This window comes from Salmo salar, chromosome 14, assembly GCF_965601325.2.
Source record: "Salmo salar chromosome 14, fSalSal1, whole genome shotgun sequence".
Taxonomy (NCBI): domain Eukaryota; kingdom Metazoa; phylum Chordata; class Actinopteri; order Salmoniformes; family Salmonidae; genus Salmo; species Salmo salar.
Genome location: NC_138304.1, coordinates 49323361 through 49344250, shown reverse-complemented (window position 1 = coordinate 49344250; position 20890 = coordinate 49323361). Strand labels below are relative to the sequence as shown.

Sequence of the window (20890 nt, the reverse complement as noted above, 5' to 3'; positions counted from 1 at the left end):
CCAGCCTGTAGTCACCGGGTCTGGGAAACCAGCCTGTAGTCACCGGGTCTGGGAAACCAGCCTGTAGTCAGTCTGCCTTTCCTAATCCCATCTCACCTGTCCTGCTTCTTCTTGTCAACGTTAGACACCATGCGGACCTCTCCGTCCCCCTTGGGCCGTCCGTAGCTCTCCAGGGGCTGGTTCTTCAGGGAGGGGAGGTAATGGGATGGGGTAAGGGGAGGTCATGAGAGGGGGATAAGGTAATGGGAGGGGGGTAAGGGGAGGTAATGGGAGGGGAGGTAATGGGAGGGGAGTAAGGATAGATAATGTGAGGGGGTAAGGGGAGGTAATGGGAGGGAGGTAAGGGGAGGTCATGAGAGGGGGATAAGGGAAGGTAATGGGAGGGGTAATGGGAGGTAATGGGAGGGGGGTAAGGGGAAGTAATGGGAGGGGGTAAGGGGAGGTAATGGGAGGGGGGTAAGGGAAGGTAATGGGAGGGGGGTAAGGGGAGGTAATGGGAGGGGGGTAATGGGAGGTAATGTGAGGAGGTAAGGGGAGGTAATGGGAGGGGGGTAATGGGAGGTAATGTGAGGAGGTAAGGGGTGGTAAGGGGAGGTAATGGGAGGGGGGTAATAGGAGGGGGTAAGGGGAGGTAATGGGAGGGGATAAGGGGAGGTAATGGGAGGGGTAATGGGAGGTCATGAGAGGGGGATAAGGGAAGGTAATGGGAGGGGTAATGGGAGGTAATGGGAGGGGGGTAAGGGGAAGTAATGGGAGGGGGTAAGGGGAGGTAATGGGAGGGGGGTAAGGGAAGGTAATGGGAGGGGGGTAAGGGGAGGTAATGGGAGGGGGGTAATGGGAGGTAATGTGAGGAGGTAAGGGGTGGTAAGGGGAGGTAATGGGAGGGGGGTAATAGGAGGGGGTAAGGGGAGGTAATGGGAGGGGATAAGGGGAGGTAATGTGAGGGGGGTAAGGGGAGGTAATGGGAGGGGGGTAAGGGGAGGTAATGGGAGGGGGTAAGGGGAGGTAATGAGAGGGGGAGAAGGGGAAGTAATGGGAGGGGGTAAGGGGAGGTAATGTGAGGGGGGTAAGGGGAGGTAATGGGAGGGGGGTAAGGGGAGGTAATGGGAGGGGGTAAGGGGAGGTAATGGGAGGGGGTAAGGGGAAGGTAATGTGAGGGGGGTAAGGGGGGTAAGGGGAGGGAGATAAGGGGAGGTAATGGGAGGGAGGTAAGGGGAGGTAATGGGAGGGGGTAAGGGGAGGTAATGTGAGGGGGGTAAGGGGAGGTAATGGGAGGGGGTAAGGGGAGGTAATGTGAGGGGGGTAAGGGGAGGTAATGTGAGGGGGGTAAGGGTAGGTAATGGGAGGGGGTAAGGGGAGGTAATGGGAGGGGGTAAGGGGAGGTAATGTGAGGGGGGTAAGGGGGGTAAGGGGAGGGAGATAAGGGGAGGTAATGGGAGGGAGGTAAGGGGAGGTAATGGGAGGGGGTAAGGGGAGGTAATGTGAGGGGGGTAAGGGGAGGTAATGTGAGGGGGGTAAGGGGAGGGAGATAAGGGGAGGTAATGGGAGGGAGGTAAGGGGAGGTAATGGGAGGGGGTAAGGGGAGGTAATGTGAGGGGTGTAAGGGGAGATAATGAGGGGGGTGGTTAATATGATATCAGTGAGATCATGTTCAGTGTGGGTCAGGAGGACTAGTAAATTATGTGTCTGGGACCGCATTGCACATTGAACAACAATAGAAACAAATGAATGTGTCTAATCATGATGATTTATGTTACCAGGTTCTCGATGGAGCGTTGATACTGGTTGATCTCCTTCAGAGTCTCCTTGTCTCTCTTCACCTCGTTGACATACTGAGCCAAGTCCTGGTCAATAAACACACAGTCCGACATTTAGTGTCTATTCTCTGATTGTAGTTTAGTAAGAGAAGAAGAGAGACAGTCTCTAGCTAATTACCTTCATGGCATCCAGAGCCATCTTCAGGTTGTTCTTGTCGACTGCGTCGGGGGTGTGTTTGACCAGCTCCTAACAGACAGAGACAACGGGGAAATCACGAGGAATAATCACACACAGGCTCAGATTCACATTGTTTAGATTAAGATTAGGTTTAGATTAACACACAATTATCCTTGATTTAAACTACAGGACAGTCCTTTTCCTATGACGTTTGCCTACAGAGGGACTACACAACAAAATCATATTGATGTTATAACAGCATGAAAGTGAAACCAAGCTGTCACCCGGTCATTTTACAGTAAAGCGAACCAAGCCCCCAAAAAAGCGGAAACATTCAGAGTGGATCCGCAGTACAGTTTTCCTTCATCTTCAATGGATTGATTTGTGGCCCTCAGAGTCAAGTTATAAAATGTCAGACTTGGATATCACCGTGATCAACCTGAACTTGAACTCCTCCCACTGTTCCGGCTTGGATATCACTGTGTCGGCTTGGATATCACTGTGTCTGCTTGGATATCACTGTGTCTGCTTGGATATCACTGTGTCTGCTTGGATATCACTGTGTCGGCTTGGATATCACTGTCGGCTTGGATATCACTGTGTCGGCTTGGATATCACTGTGTCTGCTTGGATATCACTGTGTCTGCTTGGATATCACTGTGTCTGCTTGGATATCACTGTGTCTGCTTGGATATCACTGTGTCGGCTTGGATATCACTGTCGGCTTGGATATCACTGTGTCGGCTTGGATATCACTGTGTCGGCTTGGATATCACTGCGTCGGCTTGGATATCACTGTGTCTGCTTGGATATCACTGTGTCTGCTTGGATATCACTGTGTCTGCTTGGATATCACTATGTCTGCTTGGATATCACTGTGTCTGCTTGGATATCACTGTGTCTGCTTGCTAAATACATGCAGTTCAGCCCACCGGAGTCAGTCCTGCCAAGACTCAAATATCCTATTCCTTTGAAATCTGAGTTTTTGTTCTCCTTATTTCTAAAAGAGACTGCTGAAAGCATCACCTCTCCCTCTCTAAACAACAAATTGTGGGGATCCAATAAAATAAATATTCTTTCCCTCTCCCTCCCCCTCTCCTCAGAGAGGGAAGTATGAAAGTGGAGAGAGAAAAGACGTGGAGGCTGTCTCCCCCCAGTGGAAATGTATATCACAGACCCCCTAACAGTGGTTGCGAGGGTATCTAGTGTATAGTTTCTGTGGTAAACATACCTGTAGTAGGAGATGGTACTTGAGGACTCTCTGCATGGGAACCACCAGTAGATCTCTCAGAGTGAACTTCCCATTGTTGGCTCTTTTAGAACATTCCTGGGACAATAACAACACAATGAATTAGGATATGAAGCATTACATTAACAGGTACACAAGAGATCGCTAGGCAACGTCACTTGGTTCTGGTCATGCTGAGGCTAGGTCCTCAGATCATTCACCATGGAGATCCTATTCAATAATAATAATTACGAATAGAATATTCTAATTCACCGCCATGTTGCCTTACCCATAGACTGTATCAGAACAACTGGTCTCACCTTTAGCTTTAGTCGAACATCCTCTTTCTCCTTACAGATGAAGTCCAACACTGTGATGGATATCTCAACGTGGCTGCAGTAGATTCCATAAATGAGTAACCTGCAATGCAGAAGGAAAGTATATGATACCAAATGGTGAATTTGAGTAGCAGCCAGTCCCAGTACTTCCTGAATCTCCCTGAAGAAATGTTTCTGATATTTTCCAGATTCTGATTGATATTCTTCTGACTAACTGTTATACGAGACATTACAATAGACTATTTATTGTCATTTCTGTGTATGTAAACACCATTAGAGAACGTGTTATTAATGACAAAGGCCTACCTGTCCTTATAGGCGATGAAGATCTGGTAGAGGTTCAAGGCGTTCTTGTTGAGAATGGACTCTTGCACCTCCACCATCAGACTCTTATGGACTTTCACCAGGTCCTATGAACAGAGAGAGATCAGATGGTGTACATTACAATAAGTTCATAACTCTTAACTCAAGTCTACTCCGTAAAGACGCCATTTGTGTAAAGATGAGAAATCGGGCTGTTCTTACAGGGATGTTGATGAAAACCTTGTCGATTTCCGCCGCAGAGAAAAATTTCTTCAGGGGATTCAAGAAGTACTGTGAAAAAAAAAAGTTTAGAACAAAAGTTAAGATATGACTTTATCACTTCCACCTCAGGCTCAGATTGTATCAGTCACATGTATATATACACATACAGGACCAGGAGTTTCCTGTTCAGGTCGTGAGGCTTGGAGCAACTACTCATATCAGGACTGACTGCAAACCGCAAATACTTCAGTCTGCACGGCATCTATAGAGTAGCAGCTAGACTGCAGTCTGCATGGCATCTATAGAGTAGCAGCTAGACTGCAGTCTGCATGGCATCTATAGAGTAGCAGCTATACTGCAGTCTGCACGGCATCTATAGAGTAGCAGCTAGACTGCAGTCTGCATATATAGAGTAGCAGCTAGACTGCAGTCTGCACGGCATCTATAGAGTAGCAGCTAGACTGCAGTCTGCATGGCATCTATAGAGTAGCAGCTAGACTGCAGTCTGCACGGCATCTATAGAGTAGCAGCTATACTGCAGTCTGCACGGCATCTATAGAGTAGCAGCTAGACTCCAGTCTGCACGGCATCTATAGAGTAGCAGCTAGACTGCAGTCTGCACGGCATCTATAGAGTAGCAGCTAGACTGCAGTCTGCACGGCATCTATAGAGTAGCAGCTAGACTGCAGTCAGCACGGCATCTATAGAGTAGCAGCTAGACTGCAGTCTGCACGGCATCTATAGAGTAGCAGCTAGACTGCAGTCTGCATGGCATCTATAGAGTAGCAGCTAGACTGCAGTCTGCATGGCATCTATAGAGTAGCAGCTATACTGCAGTCTGCATGGCATCTATAGAGTAGCAGCTAGACTGCAGTCTGCATGGCATCTATAGAGTAGCAGCTAGACTGCAGTCTGCACGGCATCTATAGAGTAGCAGCTAGACCGCAGTCTGCATGGCATCTATAGAGTAGCAGCTAGACTGCAGTCTGCATATATAGAGTAGCAGCTAGACTGCAGTCTGCATGGCATCTATAGAGTAGCAGCTAGACTGCAGTCTGCACGGCATCTATAGAGTAGCAGCTAGACTGCAGTCTGCATATATAGAGTAGCAGCTAGACTGCAGTCTGCATGGCATCTATAGAGTAGCAGCTAGACTGCAGTCTGCATGGCATCTATAGAGTAGCAGCTATACTGCAGTCTGCACGGCATCTATAGAGTAGCAGCTAGACTGCCAGTCTGCATGGCATCTATAGAGTAGAAGCTAGACTGCAGTCTGCACGGCATCTATAGAGTAGCAGCTAGACTGCCAGTCTGCATGGCATCTATAGAGTAGAAGCTAGACTGCAGTCTGCACGGCATCTATAGAGTAGCAGCTAGACTGCCAGTCTGCACGGCATCTATAGAGTAGCAGCTATACTGCAGTCTGCACGGCATCTATAGAGTAGCAGCTAGACTGCAGTCTGCATGGCATCTATAGAGTAGCAGCTAGACTGCAAGTCTGCTTGGCATCTATAGAGTAGCAGCTAGACTGCAGTCTGCATGGCATCTATGGAGTAGCAGCTAGACTGCAGTCTGCATGGCATCTATAGAGTAGCAGCTAGACTGCCAGTCTGCACGGCATCTATAGAGTAGCAGCTAGACTGCAGTCTGCACGGCATCTATAGAGTAGCAGCTAGACTGCAGTCTGCACGGCATCTATAGAGTAGCAGCTAGACTGCAGTCTGCACGGCATCTATAGAGTAGCAGCTAGACTGCAGTCTGCACGGCATCTATAGAGTAGCAGCTAGACCGCAGTCTGCACGGCATCTATAGAGTAGCAGCTAGACTGCAGTCTGCATGGCATCTAGAGTAGCAGCTAGACTGCAGTCTGCATGGCATCTATAGAGTAGCAGCTAGACTGCAGTCTGCACGGCATCTATAGAGTAGCAGCTAGACCGCAGTCTGCATGGCATCTATAGAGTAGCAGCTAGACTGCAGTCTGCATATATAGAGTAGCAGCTAGACTGCAGTCTGCATGGCATCTATAGAGTAGCAGCTAGACTGCAGTCTGCACGGCATCTATAGAGTAGCAGCTAGACTGCAGTCTGCATATATAGAGTAGCAGCTAGACTGCAGTCTGCATGGCATCAATAGAGTAGCAGCTAGACTGCAGTCTGCACGGCATCTATAGAGTAGCAGCTAGACTGCCAGTCTGCATGGCATCTATAGAGTAGAAGCTAGACTGCAGTCTGCACGGCATCTATAGAGTAGCAGCTAGACTGCCAGTCTGCATGGCATCTATAGAGTAGAAGCTAGACTGCAGTCTGCACGGCATCTATAGAGTAGCAGCTAGACTGCCAGTCTGCATGGCATCTATAGAGTAGAAGCTAGACTGCAGTCTGCACGGCATCTATAGAGTAGCAGCTATACTGCAGTCTGCATGGCATCTATAGAGTAGCAGCTAGACTGCAGTCTGCATGGCATCTATAGAGTAGCAGCTAGACTGCAGTCTGCACGGCATCTATAGAGTAGCAGCTAGACCGCAGTCTGCATGGCATCTATAGAGTAGCAGCTAGACTGCAGTCTGCATATATAGAGTAGCAGCTAGACTGCAGTCTGCATGGCATCTATAGAGTAGCAGCTAGACTGCAGTCTGCACGGCATCTATAGAGTAGCAGCTAGACTGCAGTCTGCATATATAGAGTAGCAGCTAGACTGCAGTCTGCATGGCATCTATAGAGTAGCAGCTAGACTGCAGTCTGCATGGCATCTATAGAGTAGCAGCTATACTGCAGTCTGCACGGCATCTATAGAGTAGCAGCTAGACTGCCAGTCTGCATGGCATCTATAGAGTAGAAGCTAGACTGCAGTCTGCACGGCATCTATAGAGTAGCAGCTAGACTGCCAGTCTGCATGGCATCTATAGAGTAGAAGCTAGACTGCAGTCTGCACGGCATCTATAGAGTAGCAGCTAGACTGCCAGTCTGCACGGCATCTATAGAGTAGCAGCTATACTGCAGTCTGCACGGCATCTATAGAGTAGCAGCTAGACTGCAGTCTGCATGGCATCTATAGAGTAGCAGCTAGACTGCAAGTCTGCTTGGCATCTATAGAGTAGCAGCTAGACTGCAGTCTGCATGGCATCTATGGAGTAGCAGCTAGACTGCAGTCTGCATGGCATCTATAGAGTAGCAGCTAGACTGCCAGTCTGCACGGCATCTATAGAGTAGCAGCTAGACTGCAGTCTGCACGGCATCTATAGAGTAGCAGCTAGACTGCAGTCTGCACGGCATCTATAGAGTAGCAGCTAGACTGCAGTCTGCACGGCATCTATAGAGTAGCAGCTAGACTGCAGTCTGCACGGCATCTATAGAGTAGCAGCTAGACCGCAGTCTGCACGGCATCTATAGAGTAGCAGCTAGACTGCAGTCTGCATGGCATCTATAGAGTAGCAGCTAGACTGCAGTCTGCATGGCATCTAGAGTAGCAGCTAGACTGCAGTCTGCATGGCATCTATAGAGTAGCAGCTAGACTGCAGTCTGCACGGCATCTATAGAGTAGCAGCTAGACCGCAGTCTGCATGGCATCTATAGAGTAGCAGCTAGACTGCAGTCTGCATATATAGAGTAGCAGCTAGACTGCAGTCTGCATGGCATCTATAGAGTAGCAGCTAGACTGCAGTCTGCACGGCATCTATAGAGTAGCAGCTAGACTGCAGTCTGCATATATAGAGTAGCAGCTAGACTGCAGTCTGCATGGCATCAATAGAGTAGCAGCTAGACTGCAGTCTGCACGGCATCTATAGAGTAGCAGCTAGACTGCCAGTCTGCATGGCATCTATAGAGTAGAAGCTAGACTGCAGTCTGCACGGCATCTATAGAGTAGCAGCTAGACTGCCAGTCTGCATGGCATCTATAGAGTAGAAGCTAGACTGCAGTCTGCACGGCATCTATAGAGTAGCAGCTAGACTGCCAGTCTGCATGGCATCTATAGAGTAGAAGCTAGACTGCAGTCTGCACGGCATCTATAGAGTAGCAGCTAGACTGCCAGTCTGCATGGCATCTATAGAGTAGAAGCTAGACTGCAGTCTGCACGGCATCTATAGAGTAGCAGCTAGACTGCCAGTCTGCACGGCATCTATAGAGTAGCAGCTATACTGCAGTCTGCACGGCATCTATAGAGTAGCAGCTAGACTGCAGTCTGAATGGCATCTATAGAGTAGCAGCTAGACTGCCAGTCTGCACGGCATCTATAGAGTAGCAGCTAGACTGCCAGTCTGCACGGCATCTATAGAGTAGCAGCTATACTGCAGTCTGCACGGCATCTATAGAGTAGCAGCTAGACTGCAGTCTGCATGGCATCTATAGAGTAGCAGCTAGACTGCAAGTCTGCTTGGCATCTATAGAGTAGCAGCTAGACTGCAGTCTGCATGGCATCTATGGAGTAGCAGCTAGACTGCAGTCTGCATGGCATCTATAGAGTAGCAGCTAGACTGCCAGTCTGCACGGCATCTATAGAGTAGCAGCTAGACTGCAGTCTGCACGGCATCTATAGAGTAGCAGCTAGACTGCAGTCTGCACGGCATCTATAGAGTAGCAGCTAGACTGCAGTCTGCACGGCATCTATAGAGTAGCAGCTAGACTGCAGTCTGCACGGCATCTATAGAGTAGCAGCTAGACCGCAGTCTGCACGGCATCTATAGAGTAGCAGCTAGACTGCAGTCTGCACGGCATCTATAGAGTAGCAGCTAGACTGCAGTCTGCACGGCATCTATAGAGTAGCAGCTAGACTGCAGTCTGCACGGCATCTATAGAGTAGCAGCTAGACCGCAGTCTGCACGGCATCTATAGAGTAGCAGCTAGACTGCAGTCTGCATGGCATCTATAGAGTAGCAGCTAGACTGCAGTCTGCATGGCATCTAGAGTAGCAGCTAGACTGCAGTCTGCATGGCATCTATAGAGTAGCAGCTAGACTGCAGTCTGCACGGCATCTATAGAGTAGCAGCTAGACCGCAGTCTGCATGGCATCTATAGAGTAGCAGCTAGACTGCAGTCTGCATATATAGAGTAGCAGCTAGACTGCAGTCTGCATGGCATCTATAGAGTAGCAGCTAGACTGCAGTCTGCACGGCATCTATAGAGTAGCAGCTAGACTGCAGTCTGCATATATAGAGTAGCAGCTAGACTGCAGTCTGCATGGCATCAATAGAGTAGCAGCTAGACTGCAGTCTGCACGGCATCTATAGAGTAGCAGCTAGACTGCCAGTCTGCATGGCATCTATAGAGTAGAAGCTAGACTGCAGTCTGCACGGCATCTATAGAGTAGCAGCTAGACTGCCAGTCTGCATGGCATCTATAGAGTAGAAGCTAGACTGCAGTCTGCACGGCATCTATAGAGTAGCAGCTAGACTGCCAGTCTGCATGGCATCTATAGAGTAGAAGCTAGACTGCAGTCTGCACGGCATCTATAGAGTAGCAGCTAGACTGCCAGTCTGCATGGCATCTATAGAGTAGAAGCTAGACTGCAGTCTGCACGGCATCTATAGAGTAGCAGCTAGACTGCCAGTCTGCACGGCATCTATAGAGTAGCAGCTATACTGCAGTCTGCACGGCATCTATAGAGTAGCAGCTAGACTGCAGTCTGAATGGCATCTATAGAGTAGCAGCTAGACTGCCAGTCTGCACGGCATCTATAGAGTAGCAGCTAGACTGCCAGTCTGCACGGCATCTATAGAGTAGCAGCTATACTGCAGTCTGCACGGCATCTATAGAGTAGCAGCTAGACTGCAGTCTGCATGGCATCTATAGAGTAGCAGCTAGACTGCAAGTCTGCTTGGCATCTATAGAGTAGCAGCTAGACTGCAGTCTGCATGGCATCTATGGAGTAGCAGCTAGACTGCAGTCTGCATGGCATCTATAGAGTAGCAGCTAGACTGCCAGTCTGCACGGCATCTATAGAGTAGCAGCTAGACTGCAGTCTGCACGGCATCTATAGAGTAGCAGCTAGACTGCAGTCTGCACGGCATCTATAGAGTAGCAGCTAGACTGCAGTCTGCACGGCATCTATAGAGTAGCAGCTAGACTGCAGTCTGCACGGCATCTATAGAGTAGCAGCTAGACCGCAGTCTGCACGGCATCTATAGAGTAGCAGCTAGACTGCAGTCTGCATGGCATCTATAGAGTAGCAGCTAGACTGCAGTCTGCATGGCATCTAGAGTAGCAGCTAGACTGCAGTCTGCATGGCATCTATAGAGTAGCAGCTAGACTGCAGTCTGCACGGCATCTATAGAGTAGCAGCTAGACCGCAGTCTGCATGGCATCTATAGAGTAGCAGCTAGACTGCAGTCTGCATATATAGAGTAGCAGCTAGACTGCAGTCTGCATGGCATCTATAGAGTAGCAGCTAGACTGCAGTCTGCACGGCATCTATAGAGTAGCAGCTAGACTGCAGTCTGCATATATAGAGTAGCAGCTAGACTGCAGTCTGCATGGCATCAATAGAGTAGCAGCTAGACTGCAGTCTGCACGGCATCTATAGAGTAGCAGCTAGACTGCCAGTCTGCATGGCATCTATAGAGTAGAAGCTAGACTGCAGTCTGCACGGCATCTATAGAGTAGCAGCTAGACTGCCAGTCTGCATGGCATCTATAGAGTAGAAGCTAGACTGCAGTCTGCACGGCATCTATAGAGTAGCAGCTAGACTGCCAGTCTGCATGGCATCTATAGAGTAGAAGCTAGACTGCAGTCTGCACGGCATCTATAGAGTAGCAGCTAGACTGCCAGTCTGCATGGCATCTATAGAGTAGAAGCTAGACTGCAGTCTGCACGGCATCTATAGAGTAGCAGCTAGACTGCCAGTCTGCACGGCATCTATAGAGTAGCAGCTATACTGCAGTCTGCACGGCATCTATAGAGTAGCAGCTAGACTGCAGTCTGAATGGCATCTATAGAGTAGCAGCTAGACTGCCAGTCTGCATGGCATCTATAGAGTAGCAGCTAGACTGCAGTCTGCATATATAGAGTAGCAGCTAGACTGCAGTCTGCATGGCATCTATAGAGTAGCAGCTAGACTGCAGTCTGCACGGCATCTATAGAGTAGCAGCTAGACTGCAGTCTGCATATATAGAGTAGCAGCTAGACTGCAGTCTGCATGGCATCAATAGAGTAGCAGCTAGACTGCAGTCTGCACGGCATCTATAGAGTAGCAGCTAGACTGCCAGTCTGCATGGCATCTATAGAGTAGAAGCTAGACTGCAGTCTGCACGGCATCTATAGAGTAGCAGCTAGACTGCCAGTCTGCATGGCATCTATAGAGTAGAAGCTAGACTGCAGTCTGCACGGCATCTAAGGAGTAGCAGCTAGACTGCCAGTCTGCATGGCATCTATAGAGTAGAAGCTAGACTGCAGTCTGCACGGCATCTATAGAGTAGCAGCTAGACTGCCAGTCTGCACGGCATCTATAGAGTAGCAGCTATACTGCAGTCTGCACGGCATCTATAGAGTAGCAGCTAGACTGCAGTCTGCATGGCATCTATAGAGTAGCAGCTAGACTGCCAGTCTGCTTGGCATCTATAGAGTAGCAGCTAGACTGCAGTCTGCATGGCATCTATGGAGTAGCAGCTAGACTGCAGTCTGCATGGCATCTATAGAGTAGCAGCTAGACTGCCAGTCTGCACGGCATCTATAGAGTAGCAGCTAGACTGCCAGTCTGCACGGCATCTATAGAGTAGCAGCTAGACTGCAGTCTGCATGGCATCTATACAGTAGCAGCTAGACTGCAGTCTGCACAGCATCTATAGAGTAGCAGCTAGACTGCCAGTCTGCACGGCATCTATAGAGTAGCAGCTAGACTGCAGTCTGCATGGCATCTATACAGTAGCAGCTAGACTGCAGTCTGCATGGCATCTATAGAGTAGCAGCTAGACTGCAGTCTGCACGGCATCTATAGAGTAGCAGCTAGACTGCAGTCTGCATGGCATCTATAGAGTAGCAGCTAGACTGCCAGTCTGCACGGCATCTATAGAGTAGCAGCTAGACTGCAGTCTGCATGGCATCTATACAGTAGCAGCTAGACTGCCAGTCTGCATGGCATCTACAGAGTAGCAGCTAGACTGCAGTCTGCATGGCATCTATACAGTAGCAGCTAGACTGCCAGTCTGCACGGCATCTATAGAGTAGCAGGTAGACTGCAGTCTGCATGGCATCTATACAGTAGCAGCTAGACTGCCAGTCTGCACGGCATCTATAGAGTAGCAGCTAGACTGCAGTCTGCATGGCATCTATACAGTAGCAGCTAGACTGCCAGTCTGCAAGGCATCTATAGAGTAGCAGCTAGACTGCGGTCTGCATATATAGAGTAGCAGCTAGACTGCAGTCTGCACGGCATCTATAGAGTAGCAGCTAGACTGCAGTCTGCATGGCATCTATACAGTAGCAGCTAGACTGCCAGTCTGCATGGCATCTATACAGTAGCAGCTAGACTGCCAGTCTGCACGGCATCTATAGAGTAGCAGCTAGACTGCGGTCTGCATATATAGAGTAGCAGCTAGACTGCAGTCTGCACGGTATCTATAGAGTAGCAGCTATACTGCAGTCTGCATGGCATCTATAGAGTAGCAGCTATACTGCAGTCTGCATGGCATCTATAGAGTAGCAGCTAGACTGCCAGTCTGCACGGCATCTATAGAGTAGCAGCTATACTGCGGTCTGCATGGCATCTATAGAGTAGCAGCTAGACTGCAGTCTGCATGGCATCTATAGAGTAGCAGCTAGACTGCCAGTCTGCATGGCATCTATAGAGTAGCAGCTATACTGCAGTCTGCACAGCATCTATAGAGTAGCAGCTAGACTGCCAATCTGCACGGCATCTATAGAGTAGCAGCTAGACTGCAGTCTGCATGGCATCTATAGAGTAGCAGCTAGACTGCAGTCTGCACGGCATCTATAGAGTAGCAGCTAGACTGCAGTCTGCATGGCATCTATAGAGTAGCAGCTAGACTGCCAGTCTGCACGGCATCTATAGAGTAGCAGCTAGACTGCAGTCTGCATGGCATCTATACAGTAGCAGCTAGACTGCCAGTCTGCATGGCATCTACAGAGTAGCAGCTAGACTGCAGTCTGCATGGCATCTATACAGTAGCAGCTAGACTGCCAGTCTGCACGGCATCTATAGAGTAGCAGCTAGACTGCAGTCTGCATGGCATCTATACAGTAGCAGCTAGACTGCCAGTCTGCACGGCATCTATAGAGTAGCAGCTAGACTGCAGTCTGCATGGCATCTATACAGTAGCAGCTAGACTGCCAGTCTGCAAGGCATCTATAGAGTAGCAGCTAGACTGCGGTCTGCATATATAGAGTAGCAGCTAGACTGCAGTCTGCACGGCATCTATAGAGTAGCAGCTAGACTGCAGTCTGCATGGCATCTATACAGTAGCAGCTAGACTGCCAGTCTGCACGGCATCTATAGAGTAGCAGCTAGACTGCGGTCTGCATATATAGAGTAGCAGCTAGACTGCAGTCTGCACGGTATCTATAGAGTAGCAGCTATACTGCAGTCTGCATGGCATCTATAGAGTAGCAGCTATACTGCAGTCTGCATGGCATCTATAGAGTAGCAGCTAGACTGCCAGTCTGCACGGCATCTATAGAGTAGCAGCTATACTGCGGTCTGCATGGCATCTATAGAGTAGCAGCTAGACTGCAGTCTGCATGGCATCTATAGAGTAGCAGCTAGACTGCCAGTCTGCATGGCATCTATAGAGTAGCAGCTATACTGCAGTCTGCACAGCATCTATAGAGTAGCAGCTAGACTGCCAGTCTGCATGGCATCTATAGAGTAGCAGCTAGACTGCAGTCTGCATGGCATCTATACAGTAGCAGCTAGACTGCAGTCTGCACAGCATCTATAGAGTAGCAGCTAGACTGCCAGTCTGCACGGCATCTATAGAGTAGCAGCTATACTGCGGTCTGCATGGCATCTATAGAGTAGCAGCTAGACTGCAGTCTGCATGGCATCTATAGAGTAGCAGCTAGACTGCAGTCTGCATGGCATCTATAGAGTAGCAGCTAGACTGCAGTCTGCACGGCATCTATAGAGTAGCAGCTAGACTGCCAGTCAGCATGGCGTCTATAGAGTAGCAGCTAGACTGCCAGTCTGCATGGCATCTATAGAGTAGCAGCTAGACTGCCAGTCTGCATGGCATCTATAGAGTAGCAGCTAGACTGCAGTCTGCATGGCATCTATAGAGTAGCAGCTAGACTGCAGTCTGCATGGCATCTATACAGTAGCAGCTAGACTGCCAGTCTGCACGGCATCTATAGAGTAGCAGCTAGACTGCAGTCTGCATGGCATCTATACAGTAGCAGCTAGACTGCCAGTCTGCAAGGCATCTATAGAGTAGCAGCTAGACTGCGGTCTGCATATATAGAGTAGCAGCTAGACTGCAGTCTGCACGGCATCTATAGAGTAGCAGCTAGACTGCAGTCTGCATGGCATCTATACAGTAGCAGCTAGACTGCCAGTCTGCACGGCATCTATAGAGTAGCAGCTAGACTGCGGTCTGCATATATAGAGTAGCAGCTAGACTGCAGTCTGCACGGTATCTATAGAGTAGCAGCTATACTGCAGTCTGCATGGCATCTATAGAGTAGCAGCTATACCGCAGTCTGCATGGCATCTATAGAGTAGCAGCTAGACTGCCAGTCTGCACGGCATCTATAGAGTAGCAGCTATACTGCGGTCTGCATGGCATCTATAGAGTAGCAGCTAGACTGCAGTCTGCATGGCATCTATAGAGTAGCAGCTAGACTGCCAGTCTGCATGGCATCTATAGAGTAGCAGCTATACTGCAGTCTACACAGCATCTATAGAGTAGCAGCTAGACTGCCAGTCTGCATGGCATCTATAGAGTAGCAGCTAGACTGCAGTCTGCATGGCATCTATACAGTAGCAGCTAGACTGCAGTCTGCACAGCATCTATAGAGTAGCAGCTAGACTGCCAGTCTGCACGGCATCTATAGAGTAGCAGCTATACTGCGGTCTGCATGGCATCTATAGAGTAGCAGCTAGACTGCAGTCTGCATGGCATCTATAGAGTAGCAGCTAGACTGCCAGTCTGCATGGCATCTATAGAGTAGCAGCTATACTGCAGTCTGCACAGCATCTATAGAGTAGCAGCTAGACTGCCAGTCTACATGGCATCTATAGAGTAGCAGCTAGACTGCCAGTCTGCACGGCATCTATAGAGTAGCAGCTAGACTGCAGTCTGCATATATAGAGTAGCAGCTAGACTGCAGTCTGCATGGCATCTATAGAGTAGCAGCTAGACTGCAGTCTGCATGGCATCTATAGAGTAGCAGCTAGACTGCAGTCTGCACGGCATCTATAGAGTAGCAGCTAGACTGCCAGTCAGCATGGCGTCTATAGAGTAGCAGCTAGACTGCCAGTCTGCATGGCATCTATAGAGTAGCAGCTAGACTGCCAGTCTGCATGGCATCTATAGAGTAGCAGCTAGACTGCAGTCTGCATGGCATCTATAGAGTAGCAGCTAGACTGCAGTCTGCACGGCATCTATAGAGTAGCAGCTAGACTGCCAGTCAGCATGGCGTCTATAGAGTAGCAGCTAGACTGCCAGTCTGCATGGCATCTATAGAGTAGCAGCTAGACTGCCAGTCTGCATGGCGTCTATAGAGTAGCAGCTAGACTGCCAGTCTGCACGGCATCTATAGAGTAGCAGCTATACTGCGGTCTGCATGGCATCTATAGAGTAGCAGCTAGACTGCAGTCTGCATGGCATCTATAGAGTAGCAGCTAGACTGCCAGTCTGCATGGCATCTATAGAGTAGCAGCTATACTGCAGTCTGCACAGCATCTATAGAGTAGCAGCTAGACTGCCAGTCTACATGGCATCTATAGAGTAGCAGCTAGACTGCCAGTCTGCACGGCATCTATAGAGTAGCAGCTAGACTGCAGTCTGCATATATAGAGTAGCAGCTAGACTGCAGTCTGCATGGCATCTATAGAGTAGCAGCTAGACTGCAGTCTGCATGGCATCTATAGAGTAGCAGCTAGACTGCAGTCTGCACGGCATCTATAGAGTAGCAGCTAGACTGCCAGTCAGCATGGCGTCTATAGAGTAGCAGCTAGACTGCCAGTCTGCATGGCATCTATAGAGTAGCAGCTAGACTGCCAGTCTGCATGGCATCTATAGAGTAGCAGCTAGACTGCAGTCTGCATGGCATCTATAGAGTAGCAGCTATACTGCGGTCTGCATATATAGAGTAGCAGCTAGACTGCAGTCTGCACGGTAACTATAGAGTAGCAGCTATACTGCAGTCTGCATGGCATCTATAGAGTAGCAGCTAGACTGCAGTCTGCACGGCATCTATAGAGTAGCAGCTAGACTGCAGTCTGCATGGCATCTATAGAGTAGCAGCTAGACTGCAGTCTGCACGGCATCTATAGAGTAGCAGCTAGACTGCAGTCAGCACGGCATCTATAGAGTAGCAGCTAGACTGCAGTCTGCATGGCATCTATACAGTAGCAGCTAGACTGCCAGCCTGCACGGCATCTATAGAGTAGCAGCTAGACTGCCAGTCTGCATGGAATCTATAGAGTAGCAGCTAGACTGCAGTCTGCATGGCATCTATAGAGTAGCAGCTAGACCGCAGTCTGCATGGCATCTATAGAGTAGCAGCTAGACTGCAGTCTGCACGGCATCTATAGAGTAGCAGCTAGACTGCCAGTCTGCACGGCATCTATAGAGTAGCAGCTATACTGCGGTCTGCATATATAGAGTAGCAGCTAGACTGCAGTCTGCACGGTAACTATAGAGTAGCAGCTATACTGCAGTCTGCATGGCATCTATAGAGTAGCAGCTAGACTGCAGTCTGCACGGCATCTATAGAGTAGCAGCTAGACTGCAGTCTGCATGGCATCTATAGAGTAGCAGCTAGACTGCAGTCTGCACGGCATCTATAGAGTAGCAGCTAGACTGCAGTCAGCACGGCATCTATAGAGTAGCAGCTAGACTGCAGTCTGCATGGCATCTATACAGTAGCAGCTAGACTGCCAGTCTGCACGGCATCTATAGAGTAGCAGCTAGACTGCCTGTCTGCATGGAATCTATAGAGTAGCAGCTAGACTGCAGTCTGCATGACATCTATAGAGTAGCAGCTAGACTGCCAGTCTGCATGGCATCTATAGAGTAGCAGCTAGACTGCAGTCTGCACAGCATCTATAGAGTAGCAGCTAGACTGCCAGTCTGCATGGCATCTATAGAGTAGCAGCTAGACTGCAGTCTGCACGGCATATATAGAGTAGCAGCTAGACTGCAGTCTGCATATATAGAGTAGCAGCTAGACTGCCAGTCTGCACGGCATCTATAGAGTAGCAGATAGACTGCCAGTCTGCATGGCATCTATAGAGTAGCAGCTAGACTGCAGTCTGCATGGCATCTATAGAGTAGCAGCTAGACTGCAGTCTGCACGGCATCTATAGAGTAGCAGCTAGACTGCCAGTCTGAATGGCATCTATAGAGTAGCAGCTAGACTGCAGTCTACACGGCATCTATAGAGTAGCAGCTAGACTGCAGTCTGCACGGCATCTATAGAGTAGCAGCTAGACTGCCAGTCTGCATGGCATCTATAGAGTAGCAGCTAGACTGCAGTCTGCACGGCATCTATAGAGTAGCAGCTAGACTGCAGTCTGCATTGCATCTATAGAGTAGCAGCTAGACTGCCAGTCTGCACGGCATCTATAGAGTAGCAGCTAGACTGCCAGTCTGCATGGCATCTATAGAGTAGCAGCTAGACTGCAGTCTGCATGGCATCTGTAGAGTAGCAGCTAGACTGCCAGTCTGCATGGCATCTATAGAGTAGCAGCTAGACTGCAGTCTGCACGGCATCGATAGAGTAGCAGCTAGATTGCCAGTCTGCATGGCATCTATAGAGTAGCAGCTAGACTGCAGTCTGCACGGAATCTATAGAGTAGCAGCTAGACTGCAGTCTGCATATATAGAGTAGCAGCTGGACTGCCAGTCTGCACGGCATCTATAGAGTAGGAGCTATACTGCGGTCTGCATATATAGAGTAGCAGCTAGACTGCAGTCTGCACGGTAACTATAGAGTAGCAGCTATACTGCAGTCTGCATGGCATCTATAGAGTAGCAGCTAGACTGCAGTCTGCATCGCATTTATAGAGTAGCAGCTAGACTGCAGTCTGCACGGCATCTATAGAGTAGCAGCTAGACTGCAGTCTGCACGGCATCTATAGAGTAGCAGCTAGACTGCAGTCTGCATGGCATCTATACAGTAGCAGCTAGACTGCCAGTCTGCACGTCATCTATAGAGTAGCAGCTAGACTGCCAGTCTGCATGGCATCTATAGAGTAGCAGCTAGACTGCAGTCTGCACGGCATATATAGAGTAGCAGCTAGACTGCAGTCTGCATATATAGAGTAGCAGCTAGACTGCCAGTCTGCACGGCATCTATAGAGTAGCAGATAGACTGCCAGTCTGCATGGCATCTATAGAGTAGCAGCTAGACTGCAGTCTGCATGGCATCTATAGAGTAGCAGCTAGACTGCAGTCTGCACGGCATCTATAGAGTAGCAGCTAGACTGCCAGTCTGAATGGCATCTATAGAGTAGCAGCTAGACTGCAGTCTACACGGCATCTATAGAGTAGCAGCTAGACTGCAGTCTGCATGGCATCTATAGAGTAGCAGCTAGACTGCCAGTCTGCATGGCATCTATAGAGTAGCAGCTAGACTGCAGTCTGCACGGCATCTATAGAGTAGCAGCTAGACTGCAGTCTGCATTGCATCTATAGAGTAGCAGCTAGACTGCCAGTCTGCACGGCATCTATAGAGTAGCAGCTAGACTGCCAGTCTGCATGGCATCTATAGAGTAGCAGCTAGACTGCAGTCTGCATGGCATCTGTAGAGTAGCAGCTAGACTGCCAGTCTGCATGGCATCTATAGAGTAGCAGCTAGACTGCAGTCTGCACGGCATCGATAGAGTAGCAGCTAGACTGCCAGTCTGCATGGCATCTATAGAGTAGCAGCTAGACTGCAGTCTGCACGGAATCTATAGAGTAGCAGCTAGACTGCAGTCTGCATATATAGAGTAGCAGCTGGACTGCCAGTCTGCACGGCATCTATAGAGTAGCAGCTATACTGCGGTCTGCATATATAGAGTAGCAGCTAGACTGCAGTCTGCATGGCATCTATAGAGTAGCAGCTAGACTGCAGTCTGCACGGCATCTATAGAGTAGCAGCTTGACTGCAGTCTGCACGGCATCTATAGAGTAGCAGCTAGACTGCCAGTCTGCATGGCATCTATAGAGTAGCTGCTATACTGCAGTCTGCACGGCATCTATAGAGTAGCAGCTAGAAAGCAGTCTGCATATATAGAGTAGCAGCTATACTGCCAGTCTGCATGGCATCTATAGAGTAGCAGCTAGACTGCAGTCTGCACGGCATCTATAGAGTAGCAGCTAGACTGCCAGTCTGCATGGCATCTATAGAGTAGCAGCTAGACTGCAGTCTGCACGGCATCTATAGAGTAGCAGCTAGACTGCAGTCTGCATATATAGAGTAACAGCTAGACTGCCAGTCTGCACGGCATCTATAGAGTAGCAGCTAGACTGCCAGTCTGCATGGCATCTATAGAGTAGCAGCTAGACTGCAGTCTGCATGGCATCTATAGAGTAGCAGCTAGACTGCAGTCTGCACGGCATCTATAGAGTAGCAGCTAGACTGCCAGTCTGCATGGCATCTATAGAGTAGCAGCTAGACTGCAGACTGCATATATAGAGTAGCAGCTAGACTGCAGTCTGCACGGCATCTATAGAGTAGCAGATAGACTGCCAGTCTGAATGGCATCTATAGAGTAGCAGCTAGACTGCAGTCTACACGGCATCTATAGAGTAGCAGCTAGACTGCAGTCTGCATGGCATCTATAGAGTAGCAGCTAGACTGCCAGTCTGCATGGCATCTATAGAGTAGCAGCTAGACTGCAGTCTGCACGGCATCTATAGAGTAGCAGCTAGACTGCAGTCTGCATTGCATCTATAGAGTAGCAGCTAGACTGCCAGTCTGCACGGCATCTATAGAGTAGCAGCTAGACTGCCAGTCTGCATGGCATCTATAGAGTAGCAGCTAGACTGCAGTCTGCATGGCATCTGTAGAGTAGCAGCTAGACTGCCAGTCTGCATGGCATCTATAGAGTAGCAGCTAGACTGCAGTCTGCACGGCATCGATAGAGTAGCAGCTAGACTGCCAGTCTGCATGGCATCTATAGAGTAGCAGCTAGACTGCAGTCTGCACGGAATCTATAGAGTAGCAGCTAGACTGCAGTCTGCATATATAGAGTAGCAGCTGGACTGCCAGTCTGCACGGCATCTATAGAGTAGCAGCTATACTGCGGTCTGCATATATAGAGTAGCAGCTAGACTGCAGTCTGCATGGCATCTATAGAGTAGCAGCTAGACTGCAGTCTGCACGGCATCTATAGAGTAGCAGCTAGACTGCAGTCTGCACGGCATCTATAGAGTAGCAGCTAGACTGCCAGTCTGCATGGCATCTATAGAGTAGCAGCTATACTGCAGTCTGCACGGCATCTATAGAGTAGCAGCTAGAAAGCAGTCTGCATATATAGAGTAGCAGCTATACTGCCAGTCTGCATGGCATCTATAGAGTAGCAGCTAGACTGCAGTCTGCACGGCATCTATAGAGTAGCAGCTAGACTGCCAGTCTGCATGGCATCTATAGAGTAGCAGCTAGACTGCAGTCTGCACGGCATCTATAGAGTAGCAGCTAGACTGCATTCTGCATATATAGAGTAGCAGCTAGACTGCCAGTCTGCACGGCATCTATAGAGTAGCAGC

At 49.3% G+C, this 20890-nt stretch overlaps 1 protein-coding gene across 3 annotated transcripts in view; it reads right to left on the bottom strand.

Moving 5' to 3' along the window:
* vav3b (vav 3 guanine nucleotide exchange factor b) overlaps nt 1-20890 on the bottom strand; it is a 177381-nt gene that overhangs the window by 75287 nt on the left and 81204 nt on the right. For all 3 annotated transcript variants that reach the window (XM_045694484.2, XM_045694483.2, XM_014141449.3), the window contains exons 7-13: nt 4027-4095; nt 3808-3911; nt 3484-3583; nt 3167-3262; nt 1936-2004; nt 1758-1844; nt 97-182 (exon numbers count right to left, since the gene is read on the bottom strand). In XM_045694484.2, coding sequence (XP_045550440.1) covers nt 97-182; nt 1758-1844; nt 1936-2004; nt 3167-3262; nt 3484-3583; nt 3808-3911; nt 4027-4095 — 611 coding nt within the window. The remainder of the gene's footprint in view (nt 1-96; nt 183-1757; nt 1845-1935; nt 2005-3166; nt 3263-3483; nt 3584-3807; nt 3912-4026; nt 4096-20890) is intronic.